The sequence below is a fragment of the Python bivittatus genome, unplaced genomic scaffold (assembly GCF_059951505.1).
Source record: "Python bivittatus isolate LINGU-HERP-01145 unplaced genomic scaffold, Pbiv_v1 ctg000530_np1212, whole genome shotgun sequence".
Classification (NCBI taxonomy): domain Eukaryota; kingdom Metazoa; phylum Chordata; class Lepidosauria; order Squamata; family Pythonidae; genus Python; species Python bivittatus.
Genome location: NW_028277085.1, coordinates 1,529,847 through 1,555,102, shown reverse-complemented (window position 1 = coordinate 1,555,102; position 25,256 = coordinate 1,529,847). Strand labels below are relative to the sequence as shown.

The following is a 25,256-nucleotide window of genomic DNA, read 5'->3' as shown; positions in this document are numbered from 1 at the left end:
AAAAACGTCCAAGCCGGACATAAATAAGTTGCCGGGCCTAATTAAAGGCGTTCGCTCTCCCTATTAAAAATTTAGAAGTGCTCCCAAGTATAAACAAGCCATTTCGAAAGGGAGGACGAGGAACTCACGCGCCCACCCATAATTGGAAAATTGTTGCTTTAGCCTGGCTCCTGAATAACACGCCGGCACCATAAATTACTCTAATTTTGCTCCTTTCGGTAAAGGGCATCTTTAACCGCTGGTGATTAAGTCCCTGCAAGATTCACCTGAACACCCGAGGCAACAGAACTTCATCCTCTTCGCTTTCTGGTACCCGCGTTGCAATAATTTAGGTAAACACTTGCTTTCCTGCCAGGAATGCTGCCATCTTACCCATAGCCTTCTACACCCAGAGAAAGAGGGGGGCGCGTTCAGCGCTTCCACAAGGAAACCGAGGGCTAAAAAGATGGGATAAAGGCTGCAGCCCACCCACGGAACGCACCCTTTGCATGGGCAAGGTCTCAACTGGGAACGTCTCCCGCTTGAAACTCGGGCAAACGAGCCCCCCCAGGTGAGGCGGACTAGGCTTCCCCATCTCCAGATGTGTCCAGCTGTGGCATCCGAAACCCAGACCTAGCAGGACCCATACAGTTGGTCTAACTCAGTGTTTCTCAACCTTGGCCACTTTAAGAGGGGTGGACTTCAACTCCCAGAATTCTCCAGCCAGCATGAACATGTAATCAGGTTAATCAGGTTAATCATATAAACAGGCTAATTGTGTAGCTCAGGGTTCCTCAACCTTGGCCACTTTAAGAGGGGCGGACTTCAACTCCCAGAATTCCCCAGCCAGCATGGCTGGCTGGGGAATTCTGGGAGTTGAAGTCCGCCCCTCTTAAAGTGGCCAAGGTTGAAAAACACTGGTTTAACTCATCATTAGTTAAACTCTCTGGCAAGTGTGCAGGTCCTTGGGATTAGGGCCAGGGTCTCCCCGCAGACAGGGGCTTAAAACAGGCACCAAATACTTGCAAGAGCTGTTTGGATGTTGGTGGTGAAGGAGATGGCCCATTAATAACTCAGTCGTAAAGCAGGATGCTCCCCCTCTTGCTTGTGATGGGGGGAGCATTCCAAGGAATTTAAAGGGGGGAAACGTTAACCTGATGAGCCTTGCTCAGAGGGGGGGGGGGCCTTAAAACAAACTCTGGGCTGCCATTCTTGCTTTGCTCCTGGAAGCGTCGGGGTGCAACTGAGCTCCCTGCCAAGTTTGAGAACTCCTGCACGATCTGGAGTTCAATCAGGAAAAAAAAGTGGTATGCTACGTCCTACTCCCCCCTAGACCCAGAAAGTTTGTTTTATTCGTGGGGGGGGGGTGTCCCCCAAAGTCATTTATCATTTTAGAGGGTCAGGATAGCACAAGGGTGGCAAAGCTTGGTCACCACCAGTAAGGACACTTCGTTTTCTTTCTATTCACCAGCCTTTTCCTAGCTGCTGACAAGCGGGCTGCAAACCCCGTTTCTGCAGGCCTTGCTCCCCCGACCTGGGTGGAGGCGGAAACAAAGGTTTGTCGTTTTCTGGATGATTTTTTTTTAATTTTTCAGCGCAGGTTCATTCAAGAAAATCACGTCCCACCGAAGACGTTCGGAGCAGCGCAGCGCCCTCCGCCTTGCCTCGAGCGCCCCCTCGTGGGCAGCGGCTGGACCTGCAGGCCTTGCTGGAAACTCGCTCCGGAAAACGGCGACGTTTCTTCCTAAAATGTGTGTTTTGTGTGCGGAGGGAGGCTCGTGCCCGGGCACTAGCAGATGCGGACAGCCAGCTGTCTCCATTTACTTATCGATCAGTCGGGCGATATAGCGGCTCCTCTCAGTTTTTGATGGCTCCCTTTGCCTAAAAGTCTGGGCTCCCTAGCAGCTCCTGTGGGGTTGAAGCTGGTTCCACCCGGAGCCAGGCCAGCTGGTGGATTCAAAGATGGTTTGCTTAACCATAGTTCAGTGAGTAAGCAGCAGTGGCTGGGTATGAACCCAACACACATTATGGTTGGTGCAATATGAGAATTAGGGCTGGTGAATCCCTCAATCCCTACTTTTTTCTTTTCTTTTCTTTCTGTAGGTAGGGAATGCATTCTCTAGTCTGAATGCAGGTTTTGAGGTGGTGGGTGTTGTTATGTTGGTGGTCTTCATCGCTGGGCAGTTTGGGGCACATCAAGGTTCACCCGCCTGCTTTCACTGCTTCACGAGCTGCATCGGCCTCTGGGAGGCAGTTCAAGGTGAGGCTCTCCCCAGTGAAGCCCTCCGTGGCACATTGGCAGGACTGCCTGCCTCCCCTTGTTCTGCCTGCCCCACCAGATCCGACCGCTGGGGCCCATGTGATAGTGCCACCTGATGGAACCCAGGAAGTGGGCTTTCTCTGGGGGGGCACCTGCCCTGTGGAGCCCCATCCCGCCCAGGAGCCAGAAGGCCTCGACCCCGCTGGCCTTCCGTGCGGCCCTAAAGACCTGCCTGCTCCCCAAGCCTCGGGCCAGGGTGTTTGGCGAGCCTGATTCGTATGACTGGCACGTTGGGGAGGGGACGGGTGGCAGAGTTGAACCAGACCTCAACGCCTTTGCATTCATCATTATTATTTTATTAATGTTGGCGTGTTTCCTGGTTAGCCATCCAGAGTCAAATGCAAGAGGGACGGCCACATAATAAGCACTTTCAAGGCATGGATTAAATGATTCTGTGCCCTGAGGCTCCTCTAAGAAGGGTAACATGCATAACATTGGCTGAGCATCGATACATGAACAGTGCACGTCAAAAATTAAAGCCTGCCGCTCGGGCTCCGATCGAAGGACCCCACCCTCACCCCACCTTTAGGAACAGCTATTCCGCGCCAGGTCAAAGCACACAGCGCATACATCTGTTTACTGCACCCACCCTGCTGGAAAAACGCCCCTTCCTCCCCGCCTCTCTTGGCACACACAGACCCACAAGATTGCACCCGGGAGCTTGTGTCAGCGACTGGGCGCTGCTCTGAGGCAGAATTAAGAAAGAAGGAAGATCGTAGTCACGCTATAAACCTAGCAAGATGATCCCCTGTTGCTGCCAGAGGCAGACCCTCCCCGAAGAACTGCACAAGCACAAAAGGCGTTTCCTTTAAAGTAAAAATCTCGGGTTTCTTTATTTGTCCTTTCGAAGGACCCCATCAGAGGCAGGATCTTCCACAACGCATCGCAGCGGCTTCGCTCTCCTTGGAATGTTAGCTGCTCCAGCCTTGTGGCTTCCACGGGATCAGCTGCTTGGGCAGAAGCGAGGCAGGAAGGCGGCTGCGGAAAAGCGACCCACGCGATTGGCCTTGCGCACAGAGAAAGCAGAAGCGGCGTTAGCCGGGCGGCCGTGTCAGTGCATCTAGTTCTGCAACGAGAGAGGAAAGAGAGGCGGGGGGGCGGGGGGGGCAAGCACATCTCCAGCCAGGAAGGGTTGGTTGGGCTTTTTCCTTTAATTCTCATCGCAGGGTTCAATCTTCTCCCCCGCAGAGATTCAGGAGCGCCCTCTGATAGTCTCCCTTTGTGTCTTGCTGTAAAGGAGCCCAAAACAGAAAGGACCAGATTAAACCTCTCGACAATGCAAAGTACGATCGCGCACGAGATTTGGTTCAATCCCCCCTGCCCCCGCGGATCCCTGGATCACAGCCCAGGACACGTCTTGGGGCTTCCAAACCCCATTTGGGGGGCGGGGGGAGGAAATGCCACCATACTTGACGCGATGCAAGAGATGCCATGAACCAAATCAACTCCAGCAGCTCGTCCACCCACCTGGATAAAGTAATAGAGGGATTTTCCGTATTTCCTCTTGAATTCACTCTTAATTTTCAACATGTCAACCTCAGCTCGAGAAACCATGATTCGGATTAAGACCTTGTCACGGGTTCCTTTGCCCTGAAAATTAAAATACCTCACACTGAAACTTAATGCCTAGAAATGTCTGGGCAATCTTTAAAAGCATTTTTTTTTCCAACCAGCAAAGGAAAATCTTGAATTACTTGACATAAAGATGGGGAAAGCGCTTTGGGATCATTTGCATAAGGCAGAAGAATTAATGCAACTGCCTGAACGTCTTTCCCCTTTCTGCATCTTGATGAAAAAGGCCGGCGTGGTTTCTGGAAATTATTTTATGATAGAGCAATTCAATATCGGGGGAATAATGTTCAATTCTAACATCAGCATGGCTTAAAAGCTATGACTTCTGTCCTCACCCACTTTTAAGTGGTAAATCAATCAATTAAATTCAACAACCTCAGCAGCTACCCAAAACGTTGACATTTACACTGTACGACTGCAATTGCATCTCCAGCTGCTTTCAACCACAATGTCCCTCTACAGGGGTGTGGGCATCTATGGTCAAAAAGACACGCACTCCACACACACATCAAAATCAGGCTAGGCTTCAATTGCACCCTCTTGACTTTTTTGACCATGCCCGGTCCCCCTGCTCATGACCCAGACTGGGTCTCCAGCGCCTTACCTTCATGGAATCATACAGTCGATCAGCAAAGTACAGCTGCTTGTTCTGAATACACTGGACTGTGGAAGGAACAAGATCAAAGATGGAGGTGAAATGTGTGCAGGGGAATTAGGGAAATCGCAAGAACCTTTTGGAAACGTGCAGCCATCAGAGATAAGGTTACCCAGATTGAAGACATGGCTGAACCTCAAAACCCACATTCCAAAATTGAATCACTCAAAATTAGGGGTGCCTTAATTCTGTCTTGGCTACTGATCCCTTGGGTTCTCCTCTGTTTAAAAAAGTCCTACTGGAATTTTGTGATGCCAGTAACAAATGAGGCATGGGCCTAATCAATGCAATATATTTTAAAAAGTAAATAATCTTTCACCATCTATATTCCATTGGAAACTCATAACATACATTGATTTTGAACTTTTTTTTTTTTTTTTTGCTCAGATGCAACCATCTAGTGTTAATTAGAAATGCAACAACTTAGAGAACTTGCGTAATGCAAGAAATCCATCAAAGAACACCCCCAAATTTAACTGGAGATTATTTTCCTTCCTCTCTGACTTCATGTAGCCTAAAAAGGGTCACCAGTCTATATCTTGAAGTCAACCAAACTTGAAAGCCTGATCATCACTGTACTAATTTCTCAAAGCAAGGAAGATCCATCAAGCGCCCTGGTGTTCTGGCATCACCATTCCTGCTTTGAAAAACATCTGGGAGTTGTCTTCACAATGGTCACCTCCAGCAAACGAGTTCTCTGCTTGGAGACAGCCAGCCTGAGCTGTCCATGACCCCATTAAGAGGGCCAGTTTTTCCACCTTTCTCTGTTTCCTTACCGAGATTAATGAAGGCGTTTTCAAGATCTCCTTTCACCTCCTTCTTGATGCTCTCCAACATATCGTAAGGGCTGTAGCTCTTGTACCTTTCAAACACTACCAAGAGACAAGGGGAGAAAAGTCAAAACAATCATTTGGGTGAAGACAAAGTTCAGGAAGAACATCAGGATCTAATGGTGGGCTAGATCTATCATAACACTGCCAGGCTCAGGAAGAAGACAGTAAGTTGGACTAAGACTTCTGGTCTTCCTGCCAAGTCTCCTTCATGTTGGGGGATAATGGTAGGAAACAGCTCAACGAGTCACAGAGAATTATTCTTTCATCTTGGCTCGGTAGTGCTGCTTAGCAAACAAGTTGTTTGCTCTTAAGGACCTTCTCTGAGGTCCACTCTCAATGCGCCAGAAAGCTCTGGAAAGTGAAGCAACTCCCCAGAGCATAGGCTTCTTTCACAGTGTGACGTGCTGGCGGGCAGAGGAGTCTCCCATCATCTGTCTCCTGGTCCTTTTTAGCTGAAGATCCCAGGACCTTCTTTCCGAAGGCCGATGCTCTAGGCTGAGTTCCAGATCCCATCCCTGACCTGCTGCTCAGGGGCAGAACTGCATGTTTTGCACATGGAAAACATCGGAGAAGCAACAGCAGGATCAGCAAGCTAGGAGTGCAAGATATCCCCTGGCAATCAGAGCCAGAGCCAGTCCCTCCTATGCCCAGGGCAACCCTCCCTCTCCTACATGCCTTCCAGATGGACGGACTTCAATTCCCAGAGTTCCCCAGTCACGGGGCGTTGCTCATAAACCTGGGAGTTGATGCCCATGCATCTGGAGGGTGCCCGAGTTAGGGAAACGCTCTGCACCCATGTCCACACCGCCTGCCTTTCTCCAAAACGGCTTGCTTCGTGCCACTTTGCTTCAGTATTGGCCTGTAAACCTATCTGTGGGGCTGCTATCAGCATGGGGAACTGATATGGCTGGTCCAACCCCCTGACTCTTTCTCTCCCCCCCCACCCATTTTCTGCTCAGGCAAGAGAGGGAGAAAGCCCCGTGTGCTTAGTCCTGGGGATCAACTTGCTTTGCCCACACACCCAGCTATCCTTGGGGGGTTCCTTGTACCTTTCTGGAGATGGGGGATGCTCCGCTCGGTCATAATGTTGATCCACTTAGGAACATCCGTGCCCTTCCGCTTGACGCCGGCATCGTAAAGGTCCTGGGGAGGGCATGGAAACGTCTCGGGTCAGCTTCTGTCCGCAGCTGGAATGCTGCTTCCCAAGCTGGCACCCTCTGGGTACAGTTCCTAAAAGCTCAGCCCGCAACTTTGCTGGCAGCAGGTTGGGGAAAGTCTCCCAGCTCTTGCCCAGACAGCTGCCCGCCTGCCCCCACCCCACCCCATCCCCCCCACCCACGGCCCACCATCCAAGTCACCCTCAAAGCCTTGGGGGCATTTAAAGCAGCGGCAGGGGAGACGTTCAATGGAAGTGAGATGCCCGCTTCGCCGTGCTGTTATCACAACAAGCAGCTTTACAGTGGGGAAGGGGAAACAGTGCCGCCCACCCACCCCTGCAAATGCAGAACAAACAGCAAATGCCGGTGGGGTCGTAGAAGGGCATTATTGGGAGGAATTTCTAGCCAAAGTGACACCCTGGACCATACTCTCCTGGGAGAAACCCGCAGAAAGATATGGAGGTATTTCCAGATAGACTTTCTTTTAAAATAAATATGTATGTATGTATGTATGTATGTATGTATGTATAATCAGGTGGAAGAACTGGGATGAAATTACCCTGGGAAAGCAGAAAAGCAAGCGCAGCGATAAAGGAAAACGTGCATGGCCAGATGAAGGGATAGAAACCATGGATGCAGAAGGAAAATGGGACAATGTTATGTTTGGGGGGGTTGTTTTAATCTTGGAAGATGCCCGGAGTGTGTGAAACGGGTGGCTATAAAGAAGAGATACAGGAAGACATCGTTTCCAGCGGTGCTTCCGGTCCCAGACGGTCAGAAGTGCTTACCCGGGCATCTTGGTCAATCAGCTCGTAATCCACCACGGAGCAGTCTTCGTTTCTCCTCCCCTTTAAACAGAGAACAGAAACCCCCAAAATAAACCCCTGGCATCACAGAGAGATTATCAGTCGTGGAGTCCTAGATAGCGAAGGGCCATCGAGGGCAGCAAGTCCAACCCCTGCAGGAATCACAGTCGGATTCCGAGATCCAAATCAGACCAACGTGGAGATGGGAAGCAGAGCAATCGGGTGACCCAGACGGAACGGCTCCTGTAAATCGGAACGGCCGGCTCCTGATACCCCATTGTGGGTTGCGTGCATGGGGGTTCTCTGAGGTTGAGCCCTTTATAACGTACGGTATTCTTCTTTCTCTAGCTATGAAGTGAATGCCGGTCAAATGCAGTTACTGATTTCCTCAACCGGAGACAGCAATTCCTAAAAGTCCTGGCGCGGGACGTGACGCGCCTCCTTAATGCCAGCCTGTGAGAGAGCGGGCCTGGCATAACGTCGGAAGCGCTTGCAATCCTATTCAAATGCGCCCAGCGGCCACCATCCGCACCGGAACCAAGAATAAAGCAACAGAAAGGCCAGCTGGGAGATTCCTACCTTGGCCAGAGCGACCATCAGCTTGCGGAAATCCCCGGACGTGTCAGAGATGATGTCTTTTTCCAGTTCCGTCTTATACACTGAAAATGAAGCAGAGTGAAGCAGAAAGATGGAAAATCTACCTCTGGGTTCAGACTGACAGTCAAGCACTGAATTTTGACCACATCTGATTGCAGTCCTGAAATTCAGTGCAGATGGAAGGATAAGTTGGGGCAGTCACAGTAACAGGAGCCACTCAGGTTCCTGGCTACAGGTTGTTCTCATTTAGCGACCATGATTGGGATTGGCCACTCAGTCATTGAGCGAAATGGTCACTATGCGAAACCACGATGGTGTCTACAATCTGACTTCAGCTTTCCTTGGCTTTGCAGACCTGCCAAGGTCATAAATGCAAGGATTGGTCGCAAAGTGACTTTTTCTTCACCGTCGTAACTGCGAATGGTCGCTAAATGAGGACAACCTGTAGCTAAAGTTCTGCCTGGAGGTCCCTGAAAACTTGGTGAGGCTGAGGAAGGTTTGCGAAGGCTTTTTTCTGTGAACTCCAAAATGTGTATATAACACAACATATTCTTTCTTGCTTTCAAGCCTGCTCCAGATTTTTTGGCCAAGGACTTGATTTGAAAACCATGTTTTGTATTCCTGTAATCCTGGCGGCCTTGGTTGAGTTTTAAGACCAGCGAAGCTTGCTAAGTTCTCCACCCACGGGATGCCAGCTGCTTATTCAAGGCCTGGACATGGCACATGCAGAAGAACTGAAGCGCCACCTCGGCAATTCTTTGCAATTGCCTCTTTTTCTTTCCATATAAAATAATCGTCGCAGACCAGCTCTAACTCTCAAGCATTTTAGAACAAAACCCTCCTTATCCAAAGGAGAAAATTAGCCAACTCCCCCTCTTTTCTCACATCCATCCTGGCCAACTTACTTTCCCTGTAGACTTTGTTGATGATGGCCAGTTCCTGGTTTGTCCGCGAGCAGATGATCTCTATGAGCGTATCTTCATCGGTCCCCAGGCCCTGAAATGCAAGCGAAAAGTCAGTGTAGTCCTCTGTGGCCATCGCCGTTAGGTGGATCCCGGTCTGACTCACATAACTGGCAGAACATTTGGGAAAATCTCAGCCAGCGCCAAACAGGGCCGTCGCTTGAACTAAGCTCCGGTTCAACCCATCCGCCTCCAGGAAAAACCCCAGCCTAAGACTCAGAAAGCTGCTGCCACCATTCCTGACTCACACGATGCTAGTTTTGGGGTTTGCCACGGCACGGCTTCAATGATGTTCTGAAATCCTAGAGAGACCTAACTTACTTTAATACGCCACCCCACCATAATGTTACAACGCTTCTTGATTCCTTTTAACTCAGTTTCTTTTCTCTCTCTTTCTCTCTCTCTTTTTTATCGTGTTCTTAAATGAGAAAGAGAAGCCCGTCCCCGTCCACCAAGCCGGAGGCAAAGCGGCGATCCCCGACCCAACCTTCCTTGCAGTGCAGGCGATGGACACTAGAGGGGGGTGTTCGATAGAGAAAATGCCAGGACTAGACCCCCGCACTGCACCCACGGCTGGCGAGGGGGTCAAGTCCCCTCAGAACTGCAGATTCCCACTTGGGGGGCCTCAGCAGAAGGAAAGGAGCGGCCCCCGCTGCCTTGCTGACCTGGCTTTGGGCAGGCAGAGACCGATGCCGGTTGAGGAGGGCACTGGATGCCATTCCGATGGGGGCTCCAAGGGAGATCCCAGGGGCCCAAACTCTGTTGGCCCCTTTCTGAGCAACCAAACCCGCTTTCCTGAACCTGCCCGTGCCTGGTACTCCAGTTCCCATAACTCCCACCTACAGACCAGCATCCTTGCAGGCAGGGCAGGGAGAGTGATGTTTAGGAGGGGAGAACAGAGCTTGGTCTCGCTGTGAGAGCGAAGAGGAGGGCAAGGGTCTTGACCAGGGCTCGCCATGACGCGCGAAGGGGCCAGGGGAGAGGGGCCTCCCCCCCCAGCACCAGGTTTTCACTGACCTTCATGGCCCCCTTCAGCTCAGAAGAATCGTACTGCGCCGGCGTCTTCAGGAGGCCCAAGATGACCGCCTCCAAGTGGCCGGAGAGGGCGGATTTCAGAGCAGCGGCCAGTTCCTAACAGCAGGGAAGAAATCAACCATTCAGGACACCTTCCGGACAGCCAGACTTTTGCTCCCTCCGAGCAACTCAGTTCACACAAGCCATCAATTGTAGTTTATAAATCAGAGGGGCTAGGTTCTCACAACCAACTACGTCAAGACCCAGACTGCTTTATGATTTAGGCGTGAATGCAGCCTACGCCCACAAGACAGAATGCTCACATATCGCACTAAGCCAGGGTTAGTCATCGTTTGAATAAGCCACCATTGGCCAATTGTGGTTTATATCATGCTAGGTAACGTATAACACGCCAAGCTGGTTTATACTGACTTAGCATCAAGCAGCTGTTTTGCTAGCATCATTTCTCTACCGAAGCATGATTTTATAGATTTCTATTTGACGTATCATCTTTAATGTAGGAAGAGGATCCCAGATATAATTTACAGACGCCAAAAGAGAGCAAAAATTCACTGGCCGGCATGCCTATATTCTCAGCTAATCTGGAGTGACGCTTCCTTTTGAAAGCGAAAGTGTTTGGGAGAAAAACCTCCCGGATAAATATACGAAGGATGAAGGTTAGATTCTCTCCAAGAGTTTTTCCTCCCCCAAAACTTAGTTTTCAAATAAAAGTAGGTTTAGATTAGTTGAGCGCAGGTTTTTCCACGTCACACCTCGCGTTGTGTTGGTTTCTCACAAATGGAGCGCGCCTATAGAGTCCGTGCATTTGTCTGTTCTTTCTAAAGCCATCCAGCCAGGTGCTTTCCATTTCAAGTTATGATCGGGGATCTCAATTCCCAGAATTCCCCACCGCACCCGAGGGAATTCTGGGAACTGCAGTCCCGGCCTTCGTACCTTCTTTGTTCTCCTCTGGTAGGCGAAAGCGATATCCTGTCGCTGGTCATTGCTGCGGTTTGTCAAAAGGTTGACAATGGTCACCTCGTCCACACCTGCAGAAGGAGAAGACCGCCGGTCAGCTCACACGTCCGCCTCCCCGTCACGGCTGGATTTTCACACTAGCCCCGACTTTAGCACTCGAACGCCTCTTCCGCAGCGCCCGCCTAGGAGGATCTGATGCCCCACATGGACAACATAACCCATCCATCCTTGTGGCGCTTCGGCAGCCTCAAAATGATTCTGCCCAGCATTCCTGCTTCTCATGCACGAGCAAATGGGTCTCAACCGGTACGTATCACCTCGATGCAACATCTGCCTTGCCAAGGACGTTCTCTATTTTCTTTATATTATTTAATTGCAAAACTCTCTGAAAAGGTGCATAAGCTGATGGGTGCATGTGTGTGTGAGGAAGAGATTGGGTGTAGAGCATTGGTTTTCAACCTTGGCCACTTTAAGATGGGTGGACTTCAACTTCAACTTGAAGTCCACCCATCTTAAAGTGGCCAAGGTTGAAAAACACTGGTGCAGAGGGAGCCCACGGGGGAAAAAATCTCAATTATATAAACCACACTGAGTAGGAAAGCAATTAAAAGCAGCTACTCCAGAGCAAAATTTAGTTTCTTGCATCAGCTTTTCCTTTAGTGGCGGCTCATTTAACGTCTAACCGCAGCTGGCTTTAAAAAAACCCACTCCCTGGGATTCTTGTCAAGCTGGGAAAATAAAGGTGTGTCTCTGCACGCCTCTGGTTCCACCGGTCACGGTGAGAATGAACACAATGCTTTCAGAACTGGAAAGTCCTCAGCAAAACGCAACAGCCCCAAGGCCACCGCCGGTCTGTGCCATGGGGTGGGTCTTGGGGCAAAACCTGAAGGTAAGCCAGAGGTCAGGGGTCAGAAGTGCCACCTTAATGCCCTCCAGAGGCATCAGGTTGGATGGGACGGGAGTTGCAGGGCAGGACTCTGGAAGAAGGCACGATGGTGTCGTGCCTGTGGCCACCCCAGAGTCATCAGACCCAACCATTTTTCTTTTCTTCTGCCTATCTCTTTGCACTTCTTTTTCCTTTCCTTTTTAAATTTTCTTTAGTTTGCATCGCTCTTTTATCTTTCTGTTTGCAAACTCTAATAAAATCATTGTTTTTTAAAAAAAAGACATAACCATCAGCCTGCAGGGGAAAGGGAAAAAAAACGTTTTCCCCGTATGAACTGAAGCCTTCTTTCCCCTTCCAGTCGAGTTTCCTCAAATCAAAGGTCACCGATGCAGGGTGGGAAAAAGCCGCCGGCTCCTCTCTAGAAATAATTAAGGATCGGCTTCCAGAGGGCTGTTGAGGCTTGCTAAGAATCGCACTCCCCACGGGGCAGCCTTGCAGAGATCTCCCCATTCCCACGAGGAGAAAGGGACTCCGTTGGCATTTCCGAGTGAGACGACACGGCGGGCAGGGTGCTGACTCACAGCTGCCGAGACCTTCTGGGCAGGGCCGCGGAGAGTCCCCCACGTGGCCCTCGTCCTTCCCTCTAGGCTCCCCCCTTGCAAAGAGGGACCTTCGGATGATGCCCTGCTGGGGGGATCTGCCTCGCTTTCTCCTCTGCTCAGCGCCCCCGCTGCCCCACTAACCGCAGTGGAAGTCCTGGCACGACCGGGCCACGCCGTGCCAAGGACGAGCCACTGCTTTTGCAATCGACGGGAAGGCTCTACCCTGGGGGGAGGCGGGGATTGTGACAGCTCCGGGTCACCCTGATCTGGTGGAGCCCCTGGAATCAGGCGCTGAGACGTCCACCCTCCAGAGGAGATCTGAAAAGGGTGCGCCTTCCACACACATTTTTGACACACACGCAACCCCCCTGGGCAGGCCTTCGCCTTTGGGGGCTAAGAGCAGAAATCTGGTGGGCTTGGGGCATAAAAATTAGGTGCATTTCAAGGAGTTGGCCTCAGAGGGCCCCCCCAAGAGTCGGGCTCCTCCAGGTGCCTCTTCCCAGGTAAATGAACACCTCTAACAAGAACAGGCAAGTAACTAGTCCTCACTGCTGCTCATCTCGCTGCTTTCGTGGCCCGCTTGGAAGCAGAGGCCGTCTTCCTGGAGGCAGCTCCAGTTCCTCTCCACCGGAGCGAATTGGTCTCATTCCAGTTTCTTTCCAAGACCTCCTGCCTGCTTCTGTAGCATTAACATGAAATCAGGGAGGGCTATTTTGGGGAAGGGTGCTTTATCCTTGCCCAAAGGGTTTTGGAAACGCCGTTTTCCACTTTGTGGCGGCTGGCGTTTGGTTGCCCCACAAAATGCAAGCCGGCACGCAATCGCAATAGGCCCGGTCTCTGCCCCACACCATGCCCAAAACGCTGCCTCCCAGCGTGACGTGTAGAAACAGAAATGAGAAAGGAGGACGACTCCTTTCGGAAGCGGAAAGAGAAGCAGGGATGCAAAAACAGAGACGGGAGCGCTTTCCAAAAACATCCCCACCCAGCTCTGGAACAGGCGCTGAACGCCCTGCTCATCCGCAGAGCCGACCGGGCGATCGGGGTCCGCCAACGGCTCCCTCCCCTCCCCTCCCCTGCGGCTGCTCTGAGCAGGCCCACCTCACCCGCTTGTGGGGAAGAACTCGTGGGGGGCGCCTCCTCAGCGGGGAAGGCGGGGACGGTCCTGGAACGGTTCAAAGACCCACCGCTCGGGAGCCGGGCCCAGACTTCATCTCCCTCCAAGGAGAGCCCCGGAGAGGCGAGGCGTCTGGATTCTGCCCCACCCGTTGGTTCTGCCACGGGGCGCCCCCGTCAGTGTGTGAGGGAGCCCAAGAACCGTGGCCCCAGCTGCCACCCCCGGGCATCTGCAAGGCACCAGGCTGGAGCGCCAAAGAGAGGCCTCCGATAGCGACACGACGGATGCAGCCGCTGCTTTGCCGCAAAGGGGGAAAGAAGAATGTGGGTCCTGAGGTTCTGGGGACAGAGGAGCAAGCTTGGGTTCCAGTCTCTAGCCAGCCAGTTTATTTCCCCCTCTGAATTCCTTTTCACAAAGGTCGGAAGAGCTGCCCCACTGCAAAGCAGCAGCGAAACCCTCTCCAGGCCTAACCGATCAATCAGAGCCCCCCAACACGGTGCACCCCCTAGAAGAGACACCAGTGAGTCCACTGCCTTGGACCTTCCTTCCCTTATCTGCTCCCCAACCCGCAACCTCCTGTCAGGCTACCTGAAAACCTGTCCTAACACCTGAGGCCTCATTTGCTTTTTTCCCTCCTCCCTCCCCATCACCTTTCCTTGTGTGTCACACCCTTTCAGATGATCAGGCAGGGGCAGGGATAGTCCCATTCGTGGCATCCTGCAAGCCACCTCTGGAAAAACTTCTCGGCCACAGGGCTGTAACAGCCCACCCCCACCCCCCCGCAAGTCTCCTGCACCCAGATTCGGGGTTCTCCTCAAAACACACGACCTGCTTCCTTTTGTCTCCAAGAGCTCCGGCCAGGCTCCCCAGGAGTGGAAGGGAGCCACAAGGTGCCTCTCCCGCCATCCTGTCTCCACGTCCGGCCAGGAGAAAAAGCAGCCGTTGCGGACGTGGGAGGCCACGGCTTCTCCTCCACGCAGCCTCCTTCACACCTACCTTTGGTCTTGATGGCAGTTTCGAGGGTTAAAGCATCACGATCAGCATCAAAGTTTCCGTAGGCTTTGACGGTGGCGTAGGCGCTGGCGGGGAGGGCGTGCTGGGGGGAGAGGAAGGGCAACACTGTGAAAGGGCCTGCCAAGCAGCTCATCCCACGCGGGGGGTGGAGGGAGGGAGGGAGAGGCAGACAGAGGCCATTCACGCAGGCGCTGCCCCTCCGGGGCCACCAGGGGAAAGAAATCCTCTCGCCCGGAGTGAGTCAGCCTCCCCCAAGCTGGTGCCCTCCAGAGGGGCTGGCATCCACGCATCTGGGGGTCCCCAGCTTGGGGGAGGCTGATGCCCGGCAAGCTTTGCCCTGGAGTTCATGCCACCTTCCGCTTACGTTCTCAAAGGGCACGCAAAGCATTCCTCCCCGCAGGCCTTGGCAAAAAGCGGAGGAGTGAAGCCCAACGGAAGAGGGGGGCCAAAGATGGCTGGGAGCAAAGCAGGATGCTGGGGGCCAGGAAACAGGGGGCAGGGCCCCCCCACGAGGGCCCTCTGTAAGAGGCTGCCCTGAGGCTCCAAAAGGAAGGGGAGCAGCCCTGAACCCCACAATCAGCAGGGGGGAGATGCCGGTGGGGGCTTATCCTGTCAACAGCGGGAAAAGGAGCCTCCAGGAGCCTCCACCTCAATGAACCCCCTAATCCTGCAGGGGGCTGCAGGGTCTCCCCCTCCTTCCCAGATGCTGCATTCTAGTTCTCGACATTCCAGCCCATTAACAGAACTCGGGGCTCGTCCTGCTTCCTCGATGGGGTCTGCAATGAAAAAGGTTCTCCCCCTCGCCCAGCCCGGCTCACGCTTGCACCCCTCCAGGTGGGCTGAATTACAGCCCCCTCTTGCTCCCAGCCAGCGTGGACTGCGCTGGCTAGCCTGATGGGATCTGCAGTCCAGCTCCCCCAGACATTGCCCGGTTGGGGAAGATGTCTGTTAACGCTGCAGGCCTGGTCTTGCTTCTCTGGAAGTGCCCAAACGGGGAAGGGACTTTGTAAATTTTTCACTCTGCCAAAGGGCACCTCCCATCAGGGGAGACCTGCAAAAGGGATCTTTGATTCGTCCCACGCTCTGTCAAGCCTGCAAAGCCGGTTACACAAGGAAAGTTTTCTTTTCTTTGGAAACATACCCCGCACGGGGAAGGGGGTAAAGGCATGTTTTTAAAAACCCACCCTGCAAACGGTTCCCCTCCCACCTTCCCCCTCCCTAGGCAGGAGCTGGCTGGCTGCCACGCCAGGCTTGGCACCAGCGATTTCCCAGAAGAAGCAACTTGCTCGTGATGCCAAAACCAACAATGAGTGGAAAAGTTAAATGCACCGAAATCAAGCTGTCCGCTCTCCAAACAAAGGACATTCTTGGGCTCTTGAACACCAGGCAGTGGAAAGAGCTTGGAACGGGGGGCGGAAATAGCTCGCCAGCCCCAGGAGAGCCACCTTCGCCAGAGAAATGCAGGGCTCCTACCGGTCAGAGGACACCATTCTGGGCCGTCACAAGGCAGGGAAAGGGGGACACGCACACATACACACACCCCCGGGACAGCATGGCAGACCCTCAAGGGGCAAAGGCTGTTAATTTGCTCAAATGGGCCCTCAGTGCCCCCCTTGCTCTCTGTGGCACGCTCAGCCAAGAGGAAAGACGTTGAGAAGGTGCTCGTCTGCGAAAGAAGATTCGGGAGACTGCAAGACCACAGTCCCGCTTAAGCAAGCGAAAAAGCAGATGCCGGTGCCACTACATCTCATCCTTTGACGAAAGGTTACTTTGGAAAGGGGCTGCGCTGGGCCTGGCACACCCCTCTGCAGCCCGTGGGTGGGTGGGTCTCAGCGCCCCATACATTTTCGAGATTGGCTGTGCAAAGGCTACTTCACCAAGACCACTTGCCATCCCTTACCATCACTGTTTGTGAGATCTAACGCGGGCAGATCCTGCGATGGCCATTCCTTGTTTTTGTGCTGGAGGCGTTAATGCCGTGGTCCCAATTCCCCTAGAATCAGCCGTGTCCCCCCACCCCCAAATGATGGGATTTAAGACTGTCATCCTGAACGGTCAATAATGATCACAATCTGATTTTCACATGTTCATCTCTCCCAGAGAGTTCCAAAGAGAGTCTGGCCAAGCGTCTCGAAAAATCAAGATGGTGTTCATAATCACATCCACCATCTTGATTTTTTTGACCTCCTGCGTGTTTGGCCCCCATTGTGAACTATCATTTGCTGCCCTTTCTTCACACAAGGAGGGTTGGCTACACACCCTTCCACCCTGAACAGGATTGCCCAAACCCAGACAACTGGAACGTTGTCTCTGGGATTGAACCACGCGGAGACGCCACTCTTGGGCCCAGGAAGGTGGGCACTGAGAGGCTGCAAGAGTAAGACCTCGGCGTCTTGGGGACAACCTGCCAGTATGGCTTCCCAAATCCCACTAAGCCATAATGTGACCCAGTGTGTGAGCTCTGCCAACTGTGCTTTATAAACTATGGCTTATGGCTTGGTTAAACCAAGCAGCTATGACTTGCTTGATCGACCTTGGCTGAACCAAGGATGGTGCAGCCTTGTTTTGAGCGATCCTGTGTTTCTGAAAATGTGGAATGGTCTTACAGGGGCCCAACCTGTTCTTGGTTGTTCAAGATCCCAGCAGAAGATTATGTTACTCCCCAGCATCTAACTCCTGATCCCATCCCACGGGAGATGCCAAGGTTGACTCTGTGGTCTTCGGTGAGCAAAGGAGGTTCTGAGTAAAGAGAAGGATAGCCTTACATTGAACCAGGAGATGCAAAAGAAGACTCTCCCAGAAAGACACAGAGATAGCCAGAGCCGGCGGGGGTTGGGGGGAGACCTGGATTCTTAGAAAAAAGTGGCTGATCCAGGACAGTCAATGGCTCAAATGACATCGGGAACCCCAGAAATGCAGTACATTTGCGCATTAATCCAGTGTATAACTGGAGGGGGGGAATGTCATTACAAAGAGATATTTGCTCATCATTATAACATGCAGATAAATATTTGATTTTTTTAGAGGGGGTGGGTGAGATAGGGGAAACTAAAAGGACAATACTTACATCTCCCTCAAGGGTGAGCTTGCTTAAGATTTCGTGGACAGTCGACATCTTGCCAAGAAGCTGGAAGGAAGAACAGAAAAAGGTGGTGTCATGGAAATCCACCTCAACATCTAGAGGCATATAAAGTCTCTAAGGCAGTGTTTCTCAGCCTTGGCCACTTTAAGAGGGGTGGACTTCAACTCCCAGAATTCCCCAGCCAGCCATGCTGGCTGGGGAATTCTGGGAGTTGAAGTCCACCCCTCTTAAAGTGGCCAAGGCTGAGAAACACCGCTCTAGGGACCTCAGATTCTGTAGCACCACGATCTTCACAACATGGCCCATTTTGGTCAGTGAACATTAGTCCTCATGTCACAAGCATTTCGCTTCTCCTGGGTTTTCCAAGCCTCCCAAATAAATGCTTGGATTCCAGCTAACCCAACAGAACCAGCCCCGGATCCTAACAGGCACAGCAAGGGACATCAGCCTTTGAGAACTAGCTGTCACTGGCCCAACCGTAACCTAAAGAGCAGGTTTTAAAAAGTACCTAAACATAATGAGCATTGTTTTTTGCTTTCAAACACACACTTCAGACGCATGCTTAGGGCAAACTTTATTGCAATTCTGCAAAGGAGTTCAGCATTAGTAATTCTGTAATGAGGAGGGGGAAAGAAGGTGAGGAGGAAATGGGTGCCCTGCACAGGAGGCTCCTAGCAGAAGGGGGCTTCTTAGCTTAGGTGCAAGCAGCCCCCGAGACGTTCTGTAGGAAATGAAGCTCCAAGTACTTTGGAATTTGGAAAACTTTGGAATTTGCCACCACCAGATGTTTTGCCAGGATTTGGGATTTGCTACCCAAACGGGATTTGCTAGCATTAAAAAGACTTGGGACGAGAGGTTTGAGTTCAACTGTCAAGGCAGTAATACAATTAAGCACTGTAAAGATGGCCACAATCTAATTAAGGAAGCGATCTTTTAAAAGAAGGTTAGCCTCTTCCAAGCTGCAAAAAAAAAAAAGCCTTCAGAAAGATTGAGGAAGCGAGAGCCAGAGCACAATTAACGAGCCAGCTATTAAGGGTGAGCAAAGAACAAGATGGGGAAGCCAATGCTCGCCAACAATTTTTCAGCCCCGCCAACCCTCCTTGTTCCTCAATTCCAAAGGCTTCAAACATCCCTTAAGAGAGAGAGGGGGGGGGGAAGGAAGGAAGGAAGGAAGGAAGGAAGGAAGGAAGGAAGGAAGGAAGGAAGGAAGGAAGGAAGGAAGGAAGGAAGGAAGGAGCGAGCACTAGGACATTTTGTTTGAACATAGCAAAAGAATGCACATTCTTGAGAAATGATGTGGAAGAATCTTGAGATTAAAAAGAGAAAAAGAAAGAAATAAATCGGGGGGGGGGGAGAAAAGTAGAACTGAAATTTGCAGCACAGAACAGGGACCCCGTCCAGCAAAGCCAAGGAGGGTTTTCATTCTTCAACGCCCAGATTCAAGGCCAGGTGGATCCCAGTTCCATGGTGGGGCAGGATGCGAGCGGCCAGCACTCCCCCACCCCTGGCCAAGCTTCAGAGAAGTTTCTTCCCCTCCGCCCCCACCGTCCTATCAGAGTGTTTGCACAGAGCTGGCCTCTTTTGGGCTGGGCTGGGCTGAGTCCTCTGGAACGAGGGGCGGTTGTGCTTAGGAGGGGGGCACCAACAAGGAGGGGACCGCCAGATTCTGCAGGTCCAAGCAGAGTTCCAGCTGCCGCCACCAGATGCGGCCAAGAAACAGGATCCTTTGCAGACGTTCCCCCTCGAATCAACCCCAGGCAAGGCAAGGCCAGCTGGCGAGCTGGCCAAATCCAGCAGGGCCCGGCGGCCCCCGAAAGGGGCACACAACCGCGGCCCTGATCAAAACACACAGCCATGGAAAGGGAGGGGATCTGAAGAACCCCGGGAGGGTGCTTAGAGGTCACCCAGTCCAACCCCAGCCACCTGCAATCTGTTCAAAGCTGTGAAACAATCTTAGGGAAACCGAGACCCAGGAGTTTAGCCAAGGGACTGGCAAGCAGGTTGCTCACTTCCCCTCTGTGCACGGATAAAAGGGAAGTGTATTGAGGGCAGAAGTGGGTAAGATGTGAACTCTGGGCAGGAAGAAAGGAATGTGGGAAAGAGAGAGGTCTGATTACACGGGGCTGGAAAGTGGACATCCGCAAGTCACTTCCTAAGTGCTGTAGCTTCAAAGAATTACGTTTCTAGTCCCTAGGACGGCCAGGATAGTTTGCGAACAGCATGGTCAGGAAACAGCAGTGTGCCCATCGATTTGGGTTCCCCGCCAACGGCTCGCACATCCTTTGGTCCAGCCAAAGCAGGCAACTGAGGCAAAATGAGTGTGCACAGAACCACAGCAGGTCTTCACACAACATTCACACTTCTTACTCCAGGACTTCAGCCCCAATCCTAAGCAGGTACTGATGGTGGGCAATCCACTGGGGTCTACCGAGCCTCCTTCTGACCCCATGAGGAGCCAAGGGCCTTCTGGCGCCATCAGAGAACTGACCAGCGGGGTGTGGATACAGTGCCCTTCCTCTTGCTGTTTCTCAGCAGGCGGCTATATCCACAGGTACACTGCCTCCTACCCCGGAGGCTCCATGCCTCCTTCCTGGGTTCCTCCCCTCTCTTCTCAAATGGATCTAAACTCTGCAGCGACCCCCCACCCCCTCCTAGGACCTCACAGAAGACCGAGGGTTGCTCCTCCATCCCCGCCCATAAAACCGTGGCTGTGACTCTCCACGAGCATCGGGGCGCTCTTAATCTTAATCGACAGGACCAGCATCTGGGAAAGCAGCTGCCCGGGGCCGCGTTAGCACCCAACGCCGCCGCCCAGCGGCGCTCCAGCCGCGAGCTGACGTTGGCGAGCAGGGGCGGCATCGCAGGAGCGCCTGGCGCAGAAACGCGCCCGCCCGCACGAGCCGAGCCGAGCCGAGCGCGGCTGCCGGCCCGCCCTTGGAACGCCCAGCGGGGCGCGGAGCTGCCCCCAGACCCAGAAGGCCAATCGGGGGGAAGGCAGGCCGGGGAGGGGGCGGCGGGGATGCGTCATAGCTCGGGAATTCTGCAAGGAGGGCGAGCGATCTCTGATCGCGGGGGAAAGATCGCCGCCGCTCAGCGACGTGGCAGCCGCGCAGGTGAGCACCGCCGTGACACGGCGCCGCAGCAGCTGCTGCAGAATCTGGGCGTTTCCCGTCAGGAGAGGAGGATTCTAGACCTCATGGTGGGGGAGAGGCGCATTCGAGGCGGCTTGAAAGGGGCAGACACTCGGGCGCCCTTCTCGCGAAGGGCCCCCAAGCGTCCTTCTGAGACCCCGCTTCCCTCGGGAACGGTTTCGTTCACCTCAACAAGGGGAAAAAAAACCTCCTGCACGCCTAAAGCCACCGCCTAACATCGCGCCGGTGCAGATCTGGAATAAAGGCGCCCTTCAAATCCACGTGTCTCCTGCATTTCTGTCGCTTGGCAGCCGTTCCGGCAAATCCTACCTAACGACAGCTTAGAAATTCAAGGGGACCCGTAAGGACTTGTTCTTGCTTAGATCTTGCACTGCTGTGCCCTGGCGTTAGGACAGCAACGGGGATCAAGTCCAAGCGACTCCAGCGAGCAGGAATGAAAGACTGAGTTGTCTGGCTCAGCACAATTAGGAGCAAGATGCTGACACGGCAGATAAAGCCTGGGTCTGATCCAACCCCGAACGGATTGTGCTTTATTTCGCCCATCCAATTGCTGCAAGACTTAACTCTACAGCAGTGTTTCTCAACCTGGGCTGCTTTAAGAGAGGTGGACTTCAACTCCCAGAATTCCCCAGCCAGCATGGCTGGCTGGGGAATTCTAGGAATTGAAGTCCATGCATCTTAAAGTTCCTGAGGTTGAGAAACACCTGCTCTACAGCTTACCCACGGCCTTGATAAAGGGGCTGCACAAAACATTTGCAGGAAATACTTTGTAAAGTGTGTTCCAGGAGCAAAATACTCCTTCAAGCATCTGTAAGAAGGTGTGGGGAATTCTGGGAGTTGAAGCCCACCCCTCTTAAAGCAGCCCAGGTTGAGAAACAGCACCACAGCTTTCAAGACTAAAGGCCATCAACATCAACGCACCAAGGAGCCTTTGCAGCTGAATAAAAGATTTCCTTTTAATCCACCCCTTTGGCGGATTCACCGCCCCTGCGAAGGGCCGGGAGGCTGTTTCACACCAGAGCCTCTCCAGGGCTAAGCCAGCTTTGCCCAGACATGCAGGCTCCTGGGCTGGGAATGCCACCCCGGAGGTGTGGCTGCTCCCTGGCAGGTGAGGAAAGGGGAGGGGCCGCCAGCCCTGCACCCTCGTGAGCGCCGCCGCAGGTTCCCTGGCTAGCAAGGAAATCTAGGTGTGGCTGCAGAGGAATGAATGCGGGCAGGGCGCAGCCGAAGAGAAGCCTCTTGGCAACCAGGGAGGAAAACATCTGCAGGAAAAGGCCGCCGCCATCCACAGCTGCAATAAAAAGGACAGATCCTTCCTTTGCCTGGAAGGTGGGAGGAAGCTGAGGAAAACCTACTTTCTCTCCCCCTCCCCAAACAGAATCAGACAACATTCAAGGCCAAACGTTGTGCGGTGCTGCTGTCGATTCAGCAGAGCGCCCAACCCACCCCGGGCCTTCCTGAGCACTGAACACCCGGACGCCTCCGCATTTGCAAAAGGGATCCGTTCCTCGCAAGGGGGGTCCATCTCGGGGAGCCCTCGGCCGAATTTGGCTCCAGCCAGCCCTTCTGTGGCCCCAACTTTTCAGGGTGGGTGGAGATTCGAACCCAGATCTCCATGGCCATAATCGGATGCGCTACCCACTGTGCTCCGCTACCGCGTTTGCTTCACAGCCTGGTTGAGGCGGCATTTGCGCTCCAGGACTTCTCTTCCCTGTTCAGAGAGGCCCTCAGAGATGGAGCTGCCAACCTGTTTGCAACAAGGCTGGAGGACCTCCTGGCTGGACCGCTCGTGGCTGCAGCCCAGCCGGGCTCTTTGAAAACAATCCCATTTATTCTTAATAGCAAACAGATTTCCTGCAGCTGAGCTGAATGCGCTGTGGCAGCCAACACGGTCGATGACGGGGATGCTGGGAACTGAAGTTCTAGGAGAGCCCGAGGTCCTCCTGCCTGTCCTTAGCCGGGACAACGGAGAGGCAACCAGGACCTCTCTGAGGGAAAATGTGAGAAGATACGTTCCAACTTCTGTTCCTGGGTTTGCCTCTCTGCTGCCAGAAACCTTTTGAGGGCTTTGAACAGCAACTGGTGCCATTAGTCTGGCACGGGTTCAACCAGATTTGCAAGTCGGACTGCTAAGGCGCTAGTCCACAGTATTTTTTAGGGGCTAGGCAGCTTACGAATATTGCTGGGGGGGGTTCGACGGCGCACAACCCCCTCCTCCAGTCTTCCAAAGCTCCTTTGGAGTAAATCAAGCCAAGAGTTTGGCTAACAGGTTTCCAGCGAATGTTGACCAGGAGCTGGTAAGCCCCACCACCCGCTCACTACACTGCCTCTCTGTTCAAATAACAAGAAGAGCTTTCTCCAGCACTGCAGACTCCTAGCCGAAAAGGACAATAACCCAGTGTTTGCGTTAAAGTGGCCCGAAGACGAGGCCACCCGATTTCGGAGCCCTCTCGCAAGAGGCAGAACGACGTGGGTAAAACAGGGCAAAAGTCAAGGATGGGGCTTGCTCTCCGCCCCGCCTCCCCTGCAAGAGCCCCCTCCCCCCCATCCTCCAGACATTTGGCAAAACCCAGGGCAAGGGCAGGGTGTGGCGCCTGCTTTTCTCAACAGCTCTTACCGCATTGCTTGCTGTAACATGCGAGCTGGCAAGGCGGGCGAGAGGCAGACTCTCGCTGAGTGACGTAACAGAAACGATGTGCAGCCCAAGAGGGCCACGCCCGAGGGCTGCGCGGAGAGGAGAGGCAGGCAGGCAGGCAGGCAGGCGTCTCTGCAGCGGGCAAACACAAGCACCAGGCTGGGCAGACGGTGGCGGGGGGGGGGGATAAACAGGCCCTTAAGAAGGGGCCCCACTACCACAGCTCTGCAGCCATCCTGGCTTCTTTTTGTAAAGCTGGAGAAAAGCTTTTGTATCCTCCTTAATCCAATCCATGCACACACACACACACACACACACACAGAGATTTCCTACGCAGCCCTGTGACCTTTCTTGGCAAGTGTGCATCAGAAGCTCCAGGCCAAAGGCAAGGGAGTTCTCCTGCACAAGCCCTTCCAGAGGAGAGTGGCCGAGACTCGCACCCCGGCTCCTCCGCCCCACGAATGCCGCGCTCCAGGGCGCCAAAGGGACTTCCACAAGCCTGCTTCTTGCACAAGCCTTTTTGGCCGTTTTCACGCTCGCAGCCCTGCGCAGGCCACGGGGTTACACGGGGCTTCAGCGACCCCATCTTGCCTGGCTGAAGCGATAGGTGTAGCTGCTAAAGCTTGCCCGGGCTGGACATGGACAAAAGGAGGAGGGGGCGTCTCCCTCCTGCGGGAAGGATTCCAAGGGGGGCCCTGATCAACTCCAGCCTCCTGGCCGCCTGTTTGCAAACAAACAAGCAAAAAAAAACGGAGCCGCCCCATCCCGCTTTCTCCAAAAGGAGCTCCGGTGTTCTGCCGATCGACGGGGGACCGTTCCGAAGACAGCGCGGCCGAGGGTCTCCCAAGCACCGCCCCCCGCCCCCCGCCGGCTCCCCGGGACCCCTTCGTGGGCTGGCGAGCCTCGCGGCCCCGGCAGCCAGGGGGCGACTCGCCCGGCGCTGCCCGGGGGGCCCGCTGCGCCCGACAGCCGCTCCCCGCGGGTCCTCCGCGCGGCAGCCGGGCCGGACGGCCCTCGGAGGCGGCGCCGCGCCCGGCCCGGGACAGGCGCGACGCAGCGCCGGAGGGCCGGGGCAGCCCCCTCCCCAGGCGGCGCCCTGCCCACCTGCCAGCGCCGACGCCGGGCAGCAGCCGCGCCCGACGCCGGCCGGGGAGGGGGAGAGGGAGGGGGAGAGGGAAGGGGCTGCGGGGCGAGCCCGGGGCTCCCGGCGGGGGAGCAGGGCGCCGGCCAGCCCCGCTGCAGACCGGGGAGCGGCCCTGCCGCGCGGGACGGCACTTACCGGGCGGGGCTGCAGACTCCGAGCGCCGGCCGGCCGAGCAAGAGCGGGCGGCGCCCGGGCGGCCCTTTTGTAGCCGGGCTGCCTCCCCCAGTCCCCGCCCGCCTGACGAGGCCAAGCCCGTCCCGGCCGCCGCCTCTGACTCAGCCTCGCCGGGGCGGGAGGGGCCTGCGCGGCTGGCGCGGACCCACGGGGCGGCTGGAGCCGGCTGGGAGCCCGCTGGGCCGGGGGCCCGGAGGGGCTTGGCGGCCCGGGGGCCTCCCCGAGCCGTCGCCGGGCCGCTCTAGCGCCCGTCCGTCCTCGGGACCGACGGCCCGGCGGAGGCGCGGCCGGGAGGCGGCTGCAGGGCCGGTCCAGCTCCGCTGGCCGAGCCGGGTCACAGCTGGGCCGGCTCCATTCCTGGCCCGGGGAGGGTGGGCCCCGCCGCCGCCGATGGCGCGGGAGGGGGAGCAGTAGCGCCTTGGGGGCAGTCGCTCTGAGCCCCCGAGATCGTGTGAGAAGCGGCCGTGGGGCAGCGCAACCGGCAGGGAAGCCTCAGTCGCCCCAAACGTAAAAGGCCGTGGTGCCAAGGCCCTCTTTGCAGGCCAAGGGACCCTCGCAGGGCAAAGGGCCAGACCGCAGG

At 54.4% G+C, this 25,256-nt stretch overlaps 1 protein-coding gene across 1 annotated transcript; it reads right to left on the bottom strand.

Annotated features, from left to right (window-relative positions):
• Positions 1–3,101: 3,101 nt before the first annotated feature.
• On the bottom strand, positions 3,102–24,784 carry ANXA2 (annexin A2). The gene is made up of 13 exons (XM_088148315.1): positions 24,638–24,784; positions 17,557–17,616; positions 14,472–14,571; positions 10,850–10,944; positions 9,899–10,012; positions 8,825–8,915; positions 7,902–7,981; positions 7,305–7,364; positions 6,409–6,502; positions 5,303–5,398; positions 4,476–4,534; positions 3,767–3,889; positions 3,102–3,528 (listed from the first exon to the last, which is right to left on the bottom strand). Exons 2-13 carry the CDS (start codon positions 17,602–17,604, stop codon positions 3,469–3,471), a joined length of 1,020 nt encoding a protein of 339 aa, XP_088004441.1. The 5' UTR covers positions 17,605–17,616; positions 24,638–24,784; the 3' UTR covers positions 3,102–3,468.
• Between the last annotated feature and the right edge of the window lie 472 nt (positions 24,785–25,256).